This window comes from Protopterus annectens, chromosome 16.part0 (genome assembly GCF_019279795.1).
Source record: "Protopterus annectens isolate FY-2018-M chromosome 16.part0, PAN1.0, whole genome shotgun sequence".
Taxonomy (NCBI): domain Eukaryota; kingdom Metazoa; phylum Chordata; order Ceratodontiformes; family Protopteridae; genus Protopterus; species Protopterus annectens.
The window spans coordinates 125,590,947-125,610,543 of record NC_056750.1 but is presented as its reverse complement, the minus strand read 5'-3'; the positions used below and the strand labels follow the sequence as shown (position 1 = coordinate 125,610,543).

At 42.1% G+C, this 19,597-nt stretch overlaps 1 protein-coding gene across 1 annotated transcript in view; it reads right to left on the bottom strand.

The window, feature by feature from the left end:
• TEP1 (telomerase associated protein 1) overlaps positions 1 to 19,597 on the bottom strand; it is a 2,704,809-nt gene that overhangs the window by 1,100,973 nt on the left and 1,584,239 nt on the right. Inside the window, exon 30 of the mRNA XM_044058078.1 lies at positions 9,408 to 9,522. Within this exon, the coding sequence (XP_043914013.1) occupies positions 9,408 to 9,522 (115 nt within the window). The remainder of the gene's footprint in view (positions 1 to 9,407; positions 9,523 to 19,597) is intronic.

The following is a 19,597-nucleotide window of genomic DNA, read 5'->3' as shown; positions in this document are numbered from 1 at the left end:
GGCCAAGCATGCACTAGAGCGTCTCTCGGGGCTTCCCCGAAGGGGGAAATCAAAGCGAAGAAGCTGGAGCATTTCGTGTTTGAGGGAGTGGCAAAAAGACCGCAGCAAAATTGCCCCCATGCGGCAAAAATCCGCTTTGCTACCCGGGAATTGAGAGACCACTCATAAGGGGAAAGAACAGTGCGGCTGAGCTTGTCCGCCAGAATGTTGGACCGTCCCGGAATGTGCGTTGCAATAAGGAAGCAGTTGGTGGAGATCGCCCATTCCCACACCCTCATGGCCTCTCGACAGAGAGGGTAGGACCTGGTTCCCCCCTGTTTGTTGATGTACCAGACAACTGACATGTTGTCTGTCTGTATCACAACAGTTCTTACGGGGAGAAGGTTCTGAAGTGCTTGCAACGCCAACAGCACCGCCCTCATCTCCAGAACGTTGATATGCAAAGAGGTCTCTGTGTCGTTCCACGTGCCTTGGACCGTTCTGCCTGAGCAATGCCCCCCCACTCGAGGAGAGAGACGCCCGTGGTCACTGTGGTGAGGGGAGGAGGCGTGCAGAAGGGTCGTCCCGTATGAAGGTCCGGGGACTGGAGCCACCATAAGAGGGCCCTCCTGCAAGCCCTGCTGAGTGAGATAGGATGGCTGAGGGGGAGAAACTAAAAAGACCATTGGACTAGAAGGGTCCACTGTAGCACCCTCATATTCAGACGAGCGTATGGAAGAAGAGTTATTGCTGCTGCCATGGAGCCTACAGCCCTCAGGACCAATTCTGCCGGTGGGGTTTTTAACTGGAAGATGGCCCGCACATGAAGTCTCAGGTTTTGAAGTCGCTCCAAAGTGAGGAACGCTCGCAGACTTCTCGTATCTATTTTGGCTCCAATGAAATCTATCACTTGTGTTGGAGCAAGGGAGGATTTGTCCAGGTTGATCATAATGCCTAGATGGGGAGCTAGCCGGAGAAGGTGATTTCTGGCTGCGCAGAGTAGATGCCTTGTTGGGGCGGACAGGAGCCAGTCTTCCAGGTACAGGAAGACCTGCATTCCCTGGAGTCTCAGGTGGGCCGCTATCACTGCTAACACTTTGGTAAATACCCTGGGGGCTGTGGTGAGACCAAAGGGAAGGACCCTGAACTGATAGTGACTGGCTCCCAGCCGGAAGCGGAGAAACCTCCTGGATGGTCTGTCCATTAAAATGTTGTAGTACGCATCCTTGAGGTCTATTGAGCACATCCAGTCGCTCTCCTGCAAGAGGGGGAGAATGGATTGAAGGGTGACCATCCGGAATTTTTCTTTGGTTACTGACAGGTTCAAGAGTCTCAAGTCCCTCGTCTTTTTTGGCACCAGAAAGAACCTGGAGTAAAACCCTAATCCGAGTTGATCTGGGGGGACGGGCTGGATGGCTCTTTTTTATAGCAGCTGCTAGATTTCTGCAGCTGCCGCCTCCCTCTGATCGGGTGGTACATCGGGGAGGTTTTTGAGTCTGGGGACATGGTGCAGTGGAATTTTGTAACCTCTGAATATGATACGAAGCACCCAGCGATCTGACGTAATGGACTCCCAAGCCGCCAGGTGCTTCGAGAAGCGCCCCCCGACTGCCTCCAGAGTGGAGCAGTCGGGCAACCCCTCAGGGCTGCTGCATGGGCCGATCAGAGAAGGTTTCTCTGGACCCAAAATTTCTCGGGGCCCCTCTGCCTCTAGGGCGGCATCCTCCCTTGTCCTCCTCTGCCACGGAAGGACTGGTTGTCCGGAGCAGGATGGGAATGTTGTGATTTCCGGAACCACATCTTCTTCTGTCCCTTTTGGTTCTTGGAGAAGGACCTCTGGGGAGCAGAGAAGCGGACTCCGATGGCAGACAACATCTTCCCGTCCTTTTCGCTCTGGACAAGTGTCTCGCGAACGGTCTTGCCAAACAAGGCAGAACCATCAAAGGGGGCATTCGCAAAGGACGCCTTGAAGGTCTCCGCGAAGTCGCAATGTCGGAGCCAGGCCTGACGTCTCATGACTAGACCCGCTTCGCTGGCTCTAGCGGCTCCCTCTGTGGTGTGGGACAAAAGCCGCATAGAGGTATTTGAAACAGATCTTAGAGTGGCCATACGAGTGGAGTACAACTGCTTGTCCTCCGCCGACATGGACTCGGGGGGGGGCAGCATATTCTTTGATAAGATCTCGCTGCATCCTGATGACATGTGCCATGTAGTTCGGGGATCTTACTGAGAAGGTCGCTGAGCTAAATACCCGCTTCCCGAGGCGATCCATCGAGCAGGACTCCTTGCTCGGTGGATGGACCGAGGGGCTCTCCTGAGCTAATTTCCTCTTCGTGGCTGCCGCCATCAAGATGGCATCTACAGGGGGACCCTTGCTCCAAATGGGGACCCGGCCCGGGGGGGGAAAAATCTATCTTTGGGGACTGGCTCCACAGTGTCCGGCTCCTTCCACGCCTTGGTGGTGATCAGGTCCATCAGGGGGTCGGCTGGAGGGGACACCCAAGAGGTAGACGGGCCTGCTTCGAATGCCTCCAGGAACACAGACTCATCGGAGGAAGCCTTGGGGGCAGACCACCCCCCCCTGATTCGGAGCATTTCCATGATGTCTCCAAAGAAGACTTCCTCGGGGGGTGACTTTGGGGAGCCTTCCCCTTCATCCAAGTCCGTGTCCTCTGTTAAGGACTCGGGAGAGTCCACGTGTCTCCTCTTACACTTATGCTTGCGAGGCACTTCCTCGGGGGGACTGTCCAAGGAGGTCTCACCAGCAATATCCTGTTCCAGTGGAACAACCTGGGACATCAAAGCAGCCTGTCCCTGTGGCCGGGTGATGGAAGCCTGGCCCAGCAGAGAGGGAGTGCAGGGTGGAGCCGATGCAAAGACCGGGGGTCCGGATGCTCTCAACAGAGCCCTCTCCACTACATCGAAGGCCGAGGGGGAGCCTCTCTCTCTGGAATCCGAAAGCCAGCTCCCACTCGGATCCGCTGAAGGGATCAGAACCGGCGCCAAGGCCACCGGATCCGAAGGACCTGTGTGCTCCGACCTGGACGGAACCGAAGGCACACTGAATCCCTCGGATCTGAAGCTCGGCCCATGGCTCTGAGAGGTCGGATCCGACGAAGGACCCGATAGACTCGAGGGCAGGATCAGATCCGAAGTACCCAGTACTGTCGGTGCTGACCCACCCCCGGCTCCAACGCTGCCCGGCTCTGAGCGCTCCGAACCCGGGAAGCGGGTCGGAGAAGGAGCTATCGGGGCAAAAAAAGGTGTCGAGCTCCCCCCTGAGGGGGGGGGGAGGCAAGAGCACTCCCATCTGCAGCTGGGCCTGGATGAACCTTCTCATCATCCGGTCCAAGTCTGCATCAGAAAGACTATAAGTAGATCTCGACGAGGCCACCGAGGCAGGCTGGGAATGCCGCCTCAATGACCTCGATGGAGATCGGGTCTCCTCCTCCTCGGGTCCCAGGGAAAAGCAAGGGGATCGGATCTGAGGAGGAGAGGACCTGGAAGCCGTGGAGGGAAAAGCCCGCTTAGCTGGGGGGGGCCGAAGCGGAGGCCTCGGCCTGCCACTTATTGTGCTTCTCTCTCCTTTTCTCCCTCCTGGCCTCCCTTTCCTCCGGCGTCTTAGTGGGAGTTTGAGTCCCGGCCAGAGGAAGGGGGGCAGGAATGGCTACCACCAAGGGCTGAGGAGGAGCCACGGGAGTACCGGAGGCCGAAGCTGGATCCGGGGGCAAAAGTCCCGCCAGAACCAAATTCGACCTCTGCTCTTTCAGTGCCCTGGGGTTGAAAGCTGCGCAGATGGAACACCCTGAGGACAGGTGTTCAACCCCAAGGCACCGAACACACCGAGTGTGGCCATCCGCCGGTGAAAGCTTAATGCCACACTCGGTGCACTTCGAAAAAAATGGGCTTTGGGGCCTCCGACATTTTTCAAAGAAAAAAATAACTACACAAACACACCAGGCCCCAAAAAACACAAGCAATACACACACACTCTACGAACCAGCGAGGGGAGGAAATACACTAAAAATGAATAAAAATAACAAAAGGGAATCCTAAACACACACACTATTTAAGAAATCAAAGATTTTCTGTCTTAAGTTTTCTCTCAAAACTTATCTGAAAGTCGCCAAGAGCTCTGAAATCCAGCTGTCTCTTCGAAGAGCGGCAAACTAGATCTGAGGTCAATCAGGGTTGGCAGGGGATTATGGGTAAGGGGAGGAGCTAGGAGCTCGGATCCATAAGCTGTAAAATAAGTTGTCGGATCCAAGACCCAAAGGTTGCTGACAAATGAAGTCCCTACTTCAGATCATCTGTTTGGGTCCCTGTATCTGCTTGTCATCAGAGGAAACCAACTGATCTGACACAGACAGGTCAGAGTCTTCAGACATAGAATGACCTTCAAAAAGAGGATCCTCAGCAGACTGACAAGGGGTAGAGGCACCGGCTTTACTACAACCTGGGTATGCACCCTGTAACCAACTGCTTGAGCCATGGATCTAGTCATAGCCACCATCTCAGGTGGGAAACCAGTCAGAGTAGGTTGCCCCACCATGTAGATGGTCTTTTGCCTCTTTTTAGTGTACATGACACTAATGGGATAATTCCCAGTGGGAGAAATATCAATACTGGCAATAGATCCTGCACACTGGACTTCTCCTGCACTTAAAAGGTTTGGTTTGCCCACATTTGAAACTAGCAATGGTACAGCCCCAGAGGATGTGCCTGACCCTCATGTCATGCACAGTTCTGATTCTAAGACCACCCCCCCCAAGAGACCTGGAGGTAACAGACGGCGAGTGGTCCAATAGCCTGCTGGAACCTAAGGCTACTGTGGAGTCACAAGCCATAGGCTGAGGCTTACTTTTTGATTTATTCTTTCATTCTTTAGTTGTAGATGGAGAAGATGGTGGGGTGGGGGGGGGGGGTGGCTCCATTAAGCAAGTGGACAAGAAACTAGAAAGCTCAATACCAAATATTGGCTGCACAGTCACACAAGTAAAAAGATGCATAAATTACACTATTCATCTTCTAAATATCAATCTAAAGATGATTTCTGTAGGGATACTACTCTGAACACTGCTCTGAGAAAATTACAGTTTCAGTAACACAGTACAAAGCTCAAAAGACATACACAAAAGTCCCTTTATTTTGTAAAACAAAATGCTAGTTATAGTCCAAGTACATGGGTAAAGCTTAAAATAGTATGAGACAAGACATAAATCATAACATGATGAAAAATTCCTGTCAGAAATATTTAACATATAAAATGGCACCAAAAGTAATCTGAAATCTATTCTGCATGTGTCACTACTTTAAAGAATGCACTGAATAAAATGACAGGGCTGCGGTGGTGCAGCGGTTAACATTGTCGCCTTACGACAAGAGGTTCTCCCGTTTAATTCTCAGCTGAAGCACCTTCTGTGTGGAGTCTGCATGTCCTCCCCGCAGTCGAGTGATGTTTAAGACATGCAGGTAGGTGCGTGTGTGAACGGGTGTGCCTTCTTTGAAGGTTGGGCATCGGGCTGGCAACTCAGCACAGTAAAAATCCACTGCCAATCATTAGCGGACCGGAGTTCTGCTGTGGCGACCTCTAACTGGAAAAAGCCAAAAGACTTCAGTAACAGTTGCAATCACAACATACATACATAAAAGTCACCTAAATTTGTAAACAAATGGCTAGTTTCAGACAAAATGAATGGATGCAGCCTAACACAGTATTAAACAAAAAATAAATCACAAACTGATAAAAAAAATTCCAGTTAAAAATGTCTTAACATACAAAATATTGCAAAAATTACAATTCAAATAAAAAAAAATGTTTAAAATGCTGTAATCCTAATCACACTTCAAATAATCATAATCCAAAAGAAAGAAAGAAATGCAATAATAGCAAGTTTTCCTGTCAAAACTTCCAAATGACGCTTTTAATCAACAAGTCTTACTTTACAACTCAAAGTAAAAACAGAAGCATCTACAACATTTCTAATCAGAAAAAAAAAGCAGAATACACCATTCAAGCACCGACAAAAAAGGTAAAAGGAGGAAGTAACAAAAAAAACAAAAAAAAAAAACAAAAGGACTTTCTTTTCTGAGTACTGCAGCTGATTACCTTCCAGTTTGGGGAGAATCTTTTTATTTATTTATTTTTCATTTGTTTACCGGGATAGTCCAACTGGACACATGTCCATTTTCAGCGGAGGCCTGGGGAGAAAAGCTCCACAGGAACAAAAACAGTAATTTAAATATTTATACAGAATGCATTTATGCAAGAAAAGATATTTATACAAGAAGAAATGGAACTAATTACATAACAGGAGTAAAGATGCATCATTTACACATGGCAAATAGGCAAGTATTTACATAGTAAGGCAGTTGAAAGACAGTCATAACTTTGGTATGTAGGAGAGAGATCATTTAGGGAAACAGGGTTACACTTTGGTATACAGTTTGCATTTTTGCAACATTTTGAGGAGTTGTACTGAGGGACATCCAAGACTTGTTAGTAGTGACAGATCCAATTTTGACTTGATTGTGAAAATATAGCAGTGGTCACTAATTAAGTGATCTAGTCTCAGGTATTTCAAGGACATAGCCATTTGTTTTGTGAGTTTTTAGCTTTGACTTACATTGAGAGAGTGTTGGGGTTGATGATATTTCATATGGTAGTGAATTCCATACATTGCTTACATAAGTTTTTGTCTGTATTGCTTTTAATACATGGTTTGTTGGTAAAGCATAAGGTTCTGCTACTGGAATGAGGTGGCAGTATATTTTGGAGAGAGGGTGTTTTTTCACTTTGGTAGAATATCTTATGGGCCATGATTAGTTGGTTATACAGCAGGAGATGTGGAAGTTCAAGCCAATTGAGCTTTTTAAGGGAGAGATAATGGTGAGCTCTCGATGGGGAGTTGGTGGTATTTCAAGCAATTTTATTGTAGCAGCTTTCCAGCTTTACCAACTCAGTTTTTCTTAGGTTGGTGAGTATGGGAGATGCATGTAGTAGAGAAGATAAGTGAGCTTGAGCAATTTTGGCTTTGGTGTCATTTGTAAAATATTTTTTGTTCCTGTATAGTGTTCCAAGTTTTGTATGTACTGTTTTGTTTGGGATGTGTGGGCATCAAATCTCACATTACAGTCAATTTCAACTCCTAGCAACTTGGTATGAAGTGAAGGAGAGATGTTTGCGCTGTCTAATGAAGACATGCTAAAAGAACACATATGAATGCTCTGATAGTGCTGCAGTGAAACGAAGGCTTGTTTAAATGATTATGCGGCATGTCAGGGGGAACTGCAAGTTAGGAAAATGGGTGTGTGGGGGGGATAACAGCACCTCTGAAGTCTGTGTGAAAAAAGTGCTAACTGGCTTTTCCAGATAATTTATATGTGTATAGGAATGACTGTTTTAGAAAACATGTTGTTCATTTTTCTAGATACATTGATGATTTGATTTTTGTTTGCAAAGGGGGTTATGGAGAAGTGAAACAGTTTGTTCAAGAACTGCAAGTGAACAGGTCTGAGATAAAGTTTGATGTGTCACAAAAAGGAAAGACAGTAAATTATCTGGATATTACAATAGAAGGGCAAGAAGATGGTGAACTTAAAACTAAAATATTTAGAAAATGGGATAACAAAGCTGCTTTTATGTTGCATGGAACTAGTTGTCACCCCCCCCCCCCCATACTATTTCTTCCATTCCTTATGGGGAAATGGTTAGGGTTAAACCCTTATGTAGTGACAGGAAGGAATGTGAGAAGGAAGTTCAAAATACAGCTAATATGTTCACAGAAAGGGCTATGAGCCAGAGAAAGTATGGTTGGGATATAATAAAGTAATAAATAAAAAAGTGAATAAAGCACAGAACATAATAATGCAGAAAAAGAATGCTGAAGAAAAAGAAAGTGAATTATATTTTGTGTCTAAGTATATTATTTTTTTCTAATATTTTAGAGAAAATAGTTAGGTATTACTGGTCTTATATACAGAAAGAAAAATCCTGCCTAAAAATGTCAAACTTTGTTTATCATATAGAAGAGGCAGGAGTCTTAAAGACATGTTAGTACATGGAAAATTTGAGAGACCAAAAAATATAGAAAATAATATAGTGAGATATGGAACTTTCCCATGTGACAATTGCACAGTATGCAAACATACAGTGGATAGTTTTGAAAGTATTAATGGAAAAAAAATTGACAGAAGAGGCAGCTTCACTTGCAATAGCGAAAAGATTATATATAGTTTAAAATGTCCTTGTGGATTATTTTATATCTGTTGTATGAATGAAGTTTGTGAAAAAAATTTACCAACTCCTTTCTAAAAAAGTTTCCTGTAATTTACAAAGTTTTCACTGAACAGGATCCTATGGATACGTTCCAAATGGTACTTTATTCAATTATTTCCTCCTTTATTTTCAGTTCATGCTCTAGTGGCATCCTACCTCATTCATGTCAATATACATATACTGATGCTACGAATCCCTCTTAGGGAAACACACCTTCCTTTTGTCCATTTTAAGGTCAGTTGTTGAGAAGAGTATGATACCAGAAAGCAGTCACTTTAGTAGGAGAATTTTTTTTCTTGCCCAGAAATGAACTAATAGTGGTACCAAACAATTCCAGAAGGTTTTGGTGCAATAGTCAAACCTAACTTTAATTAAGATGCCTGAAATCTTCAGGGGTATGATGCACATAGTAAAGTTGCATATGAAGAGGCTGTAATCAGTGTAAATTAGAACTTAACACACGATGGCCATACAAATAGGGACAAGGAGCCTGAAGTGTTTACTACATAACAGGAAATAGAAGTCAGAAACTATCAGTGTAAACAAGGTAGATAATAAGTGCACCAAACTGCTTTAACATTTCTCATTATTTTTTGTTCAAACAATGACATACAGAAAAGAAAAAAAACAGAATTGTGTACTTAACCTGGCAGAAAATTGCCAGCCAGATTCTGATTTTTAATGTTCCACCTGCACACTATGTGAAACACCAAGAAATGTCACTTACCACAACCAATATTCCCTTGTCACCCTGACAAAAGACAACTGCACCTTGTAAGTGTTATCTGGCTTATAAAACACTACAATTAAAACAAAAACATTAAAGGTACTGATACTAGCATCATAAAATTAACAACTACCAAAATGCTTGACTGACTAAATTTAACCTGAATTATGGTACAGTTAATAACATCTGTGACTCCTGCAGATATAATTTGATTGCTATATCATAATATATGTTTTTAAAAACGTTAAGAACTTATGCTATAATAGTTACAGTGAACCGGGATCATGGAAGTACAGGTTTTGCATTTAATCATATTTAGCAAACTGGGTGTCTTGCTGGGAACTACTTTCTAATGTTAGACCATATTTTTTACTTTGCATTAATAACCTTAAGAAAAATATAAGGATCAAATGCAGTACTTACAGTAAAGGCTATAGACTTCTATTAGACGAGGAAGCAGGCCATACTGGTGGTGGACATACAGGAAATAGATATTAGTCAGAAGTTTCCCTAGCCTTTTCTGCTCACCACTTTTAACCTGAAAGATAAAGAATAATTATAACAGGAAACATTTTTTATTTATGTTTTAATATCAATTCATCTGATTCTATAGCCACAGACAGTCTGTTTAACATCCAGCATTTCTACTCTTATCTACAGAAATCGGAAAGCCAGATCAATCCCTCCTCCCACACACACACACACACACACACACACACACACACACACACACACACTCCCAAACACACACTGCAAAACCTTTCTAGCCTCCATCATGTCGGATGACACATCTGTGCAGTAACATAGCTAGGGTTCCAAATGGAGACATGATAAAGCAGCAAGCAAAGGAGAGCAGTACTGCTGGAATTTAATTCATCCTCAAGTCTAGGTGAGTACTTTCATGATGAGGTGGACCCTGTTTTTTTACAAAATCTCAACAAGATGACACTGATATTACAGACTGTATTTTATATAGCATATATCATGGACAGAAGTAGGTTAAAAAATAAAAAAGATAGTTTGCACAAGAACCAGGATAAAAAAAATGCCCAATCCTGCTAAGCACACTGGTGCCAGAATTGGAAAAAATGACAGTGTAGAATCCTCAAAGACATGGAAGCATTCCTACAATGGGGCCAGGCCAAGCTCAGAGGGAGGATGGCCCCTTGTTGCAGAAAGAAGCAGTAGTCCACAAAACTTTCAAAAACTGATAGGCCAAAAAAAGAGCCATAAAGACAGAGTGAACTGTTGATGATAAGAAAGAAATTATGCACTGTTACTATTATGCAAGAAGCACAGAAATTCCAGACAGAAGATATACAAAAAAAATTGAGTGTGAAATTAGAGGAAAGAAAAATACTTGCACAAGAAGTGTCAGAAGCTTCAAATAAAAATGTGTGTTCATTAATACAACAGATTTATGAAAAACATTATACAGACCAAGAAACTCTAGATCATTTGGAAAAAGAAGTAAAATGAGGAAGTGCGAAATAATAAAGAACAAAATGTAGAGATTTTTCAAAGTCAAAATCAACCTTGTCATTCAGATAACAAAAGCAGTGTGCCACTGGATGAAACTTCATTGCTTCAGGCTCGTGTCTATTTAAAAACAGTTTTCACAAGAGGGTGAAGGAAGCATATAACGGAAGATTTCTGAAAGGTATAAAAAAGAAATATGGACATGGGAAAGAAAGACATATCCAATATGGTGCAATATTTATGCAAAGGAGAAAAGGCAAATTAATCAGTACAAAACAGCAGCCCCAAAGATACTAAAAAAATACAGGCAAAGCCATCCAGGTATGGAAAATTTCACAATACAAAAATAAGATCACAATGTAGAACATAAGATTAGTAAAACAGAAGTTAAAAAATAGAGGCTGAAGTTATGGAATACCTGTAAAGTGAAGGATTTAGTGTAGAAAGTCTAACAGAGGTTATATCACAGCATGGTGGAATAAGTGCTCCAAGTAAGGGAAGACAGTAGGAGCAGGAGACATTTGAAGAATTATGATCATGGGAAAGAAAAAGAGATTTAATATGGTGCAATATTTATGCAAAGGAGAAAGGAAAACTAATAAATATAAAAAGAGCAGCACCAAAGATATTTTAACAGAAATACAGGCAAATGCAACTGGATATGGAAAATTTTACAATACAAAAAAATAAGAAAATAAAGAGGAAAAGAGGAATTAGTAATGGAGACATTAAAGAAATAGCAACTGAAGTTATGTATTGATACGTCTCTCTGAGGTTGCTGCTCCTCTGGAAAAGGTTACCATTTCACATCAAACAAAGCCCCTCTATGACCCTGTTTAAGCATAACCTGGATGACTGGATGGGAAACTGTAAATTCCTACTGGGGATTTCACTTATGACCCTCCTAGATATGGACAGTCATTGCTAAGATCTCAAATTTTGGCAAAATCCTTTATATTGGCTATACGTGGCTATGCTTATAAAGACCTTTGGGTCAAAAGCCCAGTAATCACTTATAAATCTATGAACCTATCACAAATAATAAACTAAAAATATCAGCACAGACTGAAAAACGTAGAAAATATGCAGATAAATATAAAAGGAAAGGTACAAAATATGCAATTTATTGATGATCTACAATTGTAGTAGGACTGCATACATATCTGCAGACCTCACAAGACCCAAACTTAGTGGAAGTTTTAAACCATGAGGAGAATAAGTCTAAGATGACTTCCCTGCTTAGTTTAGCAAAAGCATATTGGTGTCAAGCAAGAATGGAAATCAAACAAGAAGTACATAAAAATCAGGCAGCAACTAAATATGCCAAAAAACAAAGGAACAAAAAGAAAGAATATAAGGTGAAGGATCAGGTGAGAAGGCAAGAAATGTGGAAAATGCATAACTACAGCTGCAAGTATAGAAAACTCTTGGGACAACCTCATGTTGATCAGGATTAAATGCAGGAATAGTTAAGGAGAGGTGAATTTAAACTGAAAATACAGTGTTAATATTGGTGGCTCAAGATAGTGGACTACAAACATGTTGGTTTACAAAGTCCACTGAACATATGGGAAAAACAGACAAATGTAGGTTTTGTAAAATAGAACTGGAAACAGTCACACATCTAGTTGCTGGTTGTGATATACTAGAAGCAGGAGGACTGTACACTGAAAGGCATAATAATATGGCAAGACTCTTGAATTAGGGATTGTGCACACATTATATTTTTAAAGTAGCTGAAAAACACTGGAAGCATGAGCCACAAAGCATTATAGAAAATCAAGTTTATATCACATGGGATCACCCATTACTAACAGTTCAAAAAATAGATGTGAGAAAACCAGATACAGTGGTCACGAAAAAAGACAAAAATAGCATTGATCATTGAAATTGCTACAACCAGTGACTACAGTGTCTTACAAAGACAGAGACACACACAAAGTCATAAAATACCAGGATTTGCAAGCAGAAATTAGTGCAATGTAGAAGGATACCCAGACATTTCCAATAGTAGTAAGAGCAATGGGGCTTATAAAAAAGAATTTACAATCATACTTGGGTATGTTACCAATACATGTAACACCTTATGAATTGCAAAAGGAATCATTATTAAGCACACTGTGGGTGCTGCGAAGAGCACTTCTAGCTAATATCAAAGACTGAAACAATACTAATTTCATGAACTTCTACTCATACTATGACTTAGGAATGGGGTCCATTCCCGTCATGGTATTAGAGACCCATAAGACTTAGAGAAATAAAAAAAAATTAAAAAAAAAAAGGAAAAGAATTAGTGTGTGAAAAAAGAAAAGTGTTGACTACAAAATGGCAGCTTAACCACCGGAGGGAAAGCATTTTACTAGGAATGAAGCAGACAGAAACAGAACCATTTACTACATGTTCCTTCTTCCACCCAGGACATCATGCCCTTTGATAGAAAAACTACATTCTTGGCACTGGTATGTCAATCACATAGATGGCAGAGTTCTCTATCAATGGTCACTCTTCAGCCCAAGGATATTTACACCACCTACAAATCCACTAATAACAGAGCAATGCGTTCTGGAAGCTCTCTATTAACCAGCAATAACCAAAATAACTGCCATCCAAACAAAATTAAGAACAGAAAAAAAGAACCATGATCTTTTTTTCTCAAATATCTTTTTATGGAACACTTTTCACTCGTAAATGCAAACAGAAAGGATAAACAGAACACAACACAGGAAACTGTTGATGTTACAAATTGCTTAACATGAACAAGTTATTAAACTAGGTATTCACACACTATACTAAATAAATTCAAAACAGCTATTACAGCATTGGATTACCATGAAGTTATGCTTGTTATGACATAGGATACTGTTCTAATATAATTCACTTGTACATTATGGTAACAAATGAGAGTATAACTAGAAGCATAACACCAACCTAAATGAAACACAAAAAATCTACACTACGATACCATATATACACAAAATGTCACCTTAGTTAATGATGTTATTACTCAACTAAAAGGTGTGTTTACTAACTTTATGTATTTACAAAAAGAACCATAATCTTGACAGCTCTGCACATCGCTCTGTAGTATCTGAGGTAGAACACTATTAGTAAAGTTGGGTGCAGCACTGCGTGCTTAGAAAGGTAAAGGTTGCATGATGGTGGTGGGAAAAATCTGGGAAAGTAGGACCTATTGTAAAGCAATGGCATGGGTGACTTGACCACAGGGTATCTGACTGAGCAATGTTATTTGAAAAGGTTTACTTTGTAGATGGGGTGAGGTCATTGCTAAACCCAAATATGCAGCAGCTCTGAAGATGAACAGGGCCTGAAGTAGGGGTCCAAAACTAACAGGAAGTCAGTGAGCAAGCAGAAGCATTGAACCCATATACCTCTCAATCCATTGCAAGATAAGGATCCTCAAACTTCTGAACATCAGCCAAAAAGCAGCCATCAGGTCCATAAGATGTGGCAAAATCTGACCCTGAATGTTGTACTGCACCCTCACTTAAGATGACCTTCTAGGCCCTACCACAGAGCAAGAAGCAGCGCAAACAAAAAGTGTCCAGCTCTGCACCAGTGAAGGCTACCCAATGAAGAGGAGTTTGAAAGAAATTCTTCAATGAAGATTAATGTCAAAATAAAAAATGAAAAAAAAAAGTCTCAAACAATGCAAGATAATAAAGAAAATTCACTAATAATAAACAATTGCATTGAAAAGTGAGCTCCTGCTTTGATGCAGATCCCATGTTTCCCCCACCCACAGATGGGGTTAATCTATTACACAAGTACAAGTTATTTCTGCCCCAGGACAGCCACTGCGATGAATCATTCTATCAGTGGGTCTCTCTTTTCAGAGGAGGACCTGTGTGGGGCTGGACATGCCCAAATGTGACGATGTCCACATCTCATTGGTTGTGGTGATGATTCTGCAAGCCAGCCTAAATTCATAATCCCTGCCAACAAATCTGGTAGCATGAGACTGGAGTCAAGACTACAGCAGAAGGGCCACTAGAATCATCTTCTTAGAAGATTTTAGCTAGCAGAGCATGGGAAAAGAAATGCTCAAGTGCCTTCTCAGGTGGCAGGGCTACTTCTGCCTTTGGGGCTGTCTTGCCTTAGAAGATGAGGTGGCAGTAACTGAAGGGGGGCTCATAAAATTCTCCCACAGTGGTGAAGCCTATTACCTTCTCAGAATGTCAGTGAAAAAGTCCCAAGAAACTTGGCTTTAGAGCACTACTTCCTCAACAAACTGATAATCCACAATATTGTTTCTAAGCTCCCCAAAACAAAAGACAATCTCAGTTACTCCATCTTATAAAGGTGCATGCCTTAGCCAGTGGTAATGGTCATAGTATCAAGCACAAAAACTGCAGAAGGCTACAGAGAAGTCCAACTTAATGGCTGTTGACAGAACGCGAATGAGATGTTCTCTTGTGTTGAGACTCAAGGAGGTCTTCAGGCTTCTCTATGCCTGGATCCACTAGGGAAGACTGGAACTTGGATAGGTGAGAAGAATATCTATCTGACAGTCTTAACCTCCAATGTAGCATAAAAGGAAACTCTTACAAAACCTCTCCAAAGCAGCTCACGCACTTCAAGGCAGCAGTATGTCACATGCCACGTTCTCTGGGACCTATGCGAGACTAAAGATATTATACAAGATGACTCACCCTGAAGATGCTTGGTAAGGGGCTCTTTCCATTTAAGCTTGGGACTTAAGGATATAACCCTTTTTAGGAGGGGGTCACAGCTACAGTGTCAAGGTGTACCTTAGGATTCCAAAATAATTTTTTAACTGCCTTTATGAGAAAACAACTTACGGTTTCTCCAGCATTTTATTCAGGAATGAAAGAAGGTTCAAGTTGCTTTCTAGGGCAACAGGCAGGAGTGTAAGATCAGTTCATGCTGATTCTCATGGTCTCAAGGCATTACTTAAAGAATCATCATCCATGAAACAACTCATTGTCTTTGTCTGTCTCTCACGCATCAGGCTTTATGTCCCCTGACTTCTCTTAGTAGCCAGAGAGGAAGGGAATCCCACATCCATTTACTCCCTCGGCAGTTTTGTGCAAATCTGAATGTGTCATACATGTGCTCTAAGTGTGGCTCCATACGCAATAAAATAAGCACATGGGGAATCAAGGTCAATCTCCTCAGCCCAGTATCAGGGAATATTCCCTGTAAGTGCGGGATCAAACCTGCAACTCAAGCTCGCCACAGCCATCAAATCATCAAATATCTGTTTTAATATTTAGACCCTGAGGCATAAGCCCTGATGTAGAATGACTTGATGCAAACCACCCCACAGTCCTGCCTGACAATGTTGGGCTTGGGAAGAAACCAAAGGAGGGGAGACGTTAGCTTTGAGTAAAGCCAACCCTTGACCAGCTGACATAAGAGGCACACTCACTGGGGTCAGGCTGCTCATTCTCAAGCTGCAGCCCATCAGTCACAGGCTGGGTGGTGTAACCATTCCAGAAAGTACCAAATCCAGAGCTAGGGGGTGCTACCCCTCCAGAGTCCAAAAGTCTTTTAAAGCAATGGAATTCCTCCAAAGGTTAAAGTTGCAACCTGTGCGCTGAATTTCAACTGTTGTGATGATGGTCCAAATGAATCCTGAGGCAGTGTGGTGGGCTCTCACATATGTAGCTCTAAACTAACAGCATTTTTCTGGCTGCAACAGAGGCAAGAAGCCTCTCACTGTGACATCAGTGAGTGTCAGGGTTGAATGGGAGTGCTCCATATGCTCTTCCCACAGACAATACAATAAATGCAGATGCAGTTCCTGATATGACAGCCATGCAGACAAATGTGTATATGATACTGAAAGCAGGGCTTTTAATGTAGAAACACTTGCATCATTACTTGAACTGTATGAATGGCAAAAAGAAGTGAAGAGGAAGTGGGCTCTGGGGTTAGGAACTTTAGCCATCAATGTATAATGTCATGACATGTACTGGTACCAAGTACATATCCCTAAACGTAAATCTTAAGTAAAAAGTTTCCAAACTCTGATTGATGAGAAGGATAAATCCAATCATAGGTCCCTTCACCGAAGGCCACCAGTGGATCTTTAACTGCACTGCCTCTCTTGAATTATTCACCATTAATGTCAGTCAGTAATGTCTTGACTACAAAGCCTTTATCATGAGAGCAAGATAGCAACTCCTGCTACCCCCACAGGTGTGAACAACGGCTCTAGATGATGGTCACTACTGACCTTGACCCCATGTACATAACGAAAAAATGGGAGTTGATGCTAATGCTCACACCCAAAGATTAAGTAAAGGTTCCAGCTTAACCACAAGCTGGCTTCCCAACAGCTGAAGTATTGAACTCCTTTTGGGAAAACTGAGGCAACATCAGTTAACTTAATTGCTGATGTCTCTCTTCTCCAGGACAAAAATTCATAAAAGAAAGATTATCAAAAATCATGTTATCAACAATCCCTAAATAAGACATATACTGCAAAACAAAGAAAAGGGCAGAGAGTTTGTAAGACTTGGGACTTGAAAAATTTTAGTAGCTCCCTGAATTAATTTTCCTCTGTCATCAAACTATTTGATAAATAGAATAGCAGCAGGGCCACACAAAACCTCCTCGTCAGCATTACAGTTTAAAATCTCAGACTTACTTCATCCGAAAACGTTTAAGTACATACCCAGCTGTATTTTCTCAAAATAGTACACATTCCCCTATGCATGCATCTTCGGTAAAAGGTTGCCAAACTCTGACTGCTGAGAAGGATGAACCCAATCTCAGGTCCCTTCAATGAAGGGCATCAGTGGACTTTTAACTGCATTCCCTCTTTTGAATTATTCACCATTAATGTTAGTCATTACTGACTTGACTATAAGGCCTTTATCGTGCAAGTATGGAATAATCAACTGGATTGTCTGAATTGTTACAGGTTGCCTTTTTCTAATCCCATACCCAGGGCAACTGGTGCCCTAGGCATAAGGACTCCACAATACCCCCCGCATACACACACACCACCTGGCACCCCCACCTTGGTCTATGTACACCATTCAGATGACCTTTTTCCTCCTTTTCTCACAGTTTGTCTTACTCTTTAGTTTTTAATGTATCCATTCAACATATTTTAAAGAAAACAGTTCATTACTACAACAAAACAAACAAATAAACTACTGGAAAAGTGACCCCTGATAGAGTGCAGTCCTAGGCAGCTGCCTAGTTGGCCTATGAGTAAGGCCGGCTATGCCCATACTAAGAATTTCACAGCTGCATAATTTTCTTAAAGAACTCTGTTACGACAAGATAATTCCTGAGTTGCAAAAGCACAACTGGATTATAAAGACTGTATTCTCCTTATCATTCAAATTCTGCAAGAAATGAGGGAGACAGATGGACAGATTCAAGGTACACTCTGAAAGCTGTAAGGGTATATATGGGGATTTTTTTTTTTTTGCACAATCATATGCACCTTTCAAAACATTTTTGACAACTGATAAAGGTTAACAATTGTAGGATTCACAAAGGACCTACCTTTTGAAGTTTTTTTCTTTTTTTTGGTGGGGGGGGGCGCTAAAGACTGAGGGTCAGGGTTACTGCAGGTAGCATTTAACACATCTTCCAAGGCTGCCATAACAGAAGGAAAGGGCATAGCATGAGGTAAATTAAATTGAAACATCTTAATATCTCCTTATTTTAGGGGGAATATCTACTTGTTCCCACAAAAAGTAAAGCTGTGTAAGATTTTACCATAACATTATAAGTCCTACTTCTCACTGTTGCAGTATTTTTTACAAATGGGATATCCTGCCAAGGACAGTTGAACATTTAGCCAACATACCAAAGTCTTAGCTCCTTCCTGGCACCGTACATCAGATGCAAGAGTACAGTATATAAGTGACATGTGACTGCCTAATTCTCAGAACATCTTTGCTGCCAGTCAGAATGCTACTTTTCCATTTTATTCTGCAATCCTACATTGCGTAGATGCAGCTGCTGAGCCTTTAAAAGAAATGTGCGCAAGTGGGGTATTTTCCATCTTTTTTATATTGGGTTGTATTAACTTTTTTACACCCTCCTCCTCCCCATCCAATTCAGCAGCTTTTGTACTCACTCATTTGTACAGACTATTGTAAAAGTGATAAGGAAGTAGAGAGTATAGTTGTGTAAGAGTTTACCATAACAGTAGATGGCCTACTTCCACTGTTGCAGTATTCTCTTCCTCCTTCCACTGTTGCAGTATTCTCTTCCTACTTCCACTGTTGCAGTATTCTCTTCCTACTTCCACTGTTGCAGTATTCTCTTCCTCCTTCCACTGTTGCAGTATTCTCTTCCTCCTTCCACTGTTGCAGTATTCTCTTCCTCCTTCCACTGTTGCAGTATTCTCTTCCTCCTTCCACTGTTGCAGTATTCTCTTCCTACTTCCACTGTTGCAGTATTCTCTTCCTCCTTCCACTGTTGCAGTATTCTCTTCCTCCTTCCACTGTTGCAGTATTCTCTTCCTACTTCCACTGTTGCAGTATTCTCTTCCTCCTTCCACTGTTGCAGTATTCTCTTCCTACTTCCACTGTTGCAGTATTCTCTTCCTCCTTCCACTGTTGCAGTATTCTCTTCCTCCCTCTTTCTTCCCGTTTTTCTCTTTGGCTTATCTTCCAGCTGAGGGGTTCTCCTCCTCCTCCTTTTTTCTGGATGCACGTCACTGCATCTCCTCTTGGGGTGTTCTGTGTATTCTGGGGCAATTCAGTTCTGAGGATTAGGAGCTTGTACAACAACAGTGCATATTATGCTTTAACATAGGACATAAATATGGCACCGGGAAGGAGCTAAGGCTTTGGTAAGCTGGCCAGATGTTCAGCTAATTTCAGCAGAATATCCCATTTTAAACAGTAAAGCAACAGTGACAAGGAAAGATATATACATGATTCACCCTGGAACTAACCTTACAAAACAGAAACTCCTCTAATGGGGAGAGCAAATTTTCCTCTGAATCAGTATCTAGCTTGGGAGTCAGACAAAGAAAAGCTCCTCTCTCTGTCTATGCCAGAATCCTCTGACATATTTTCCTCAGGAATGATTTCTGTTCTCCAGGATAGAAAGCCTGCAAAAGACTCCTGGCTAAGGTATGAAAACCACCCTCACAAACAGGCAAAATATCTTTGTAT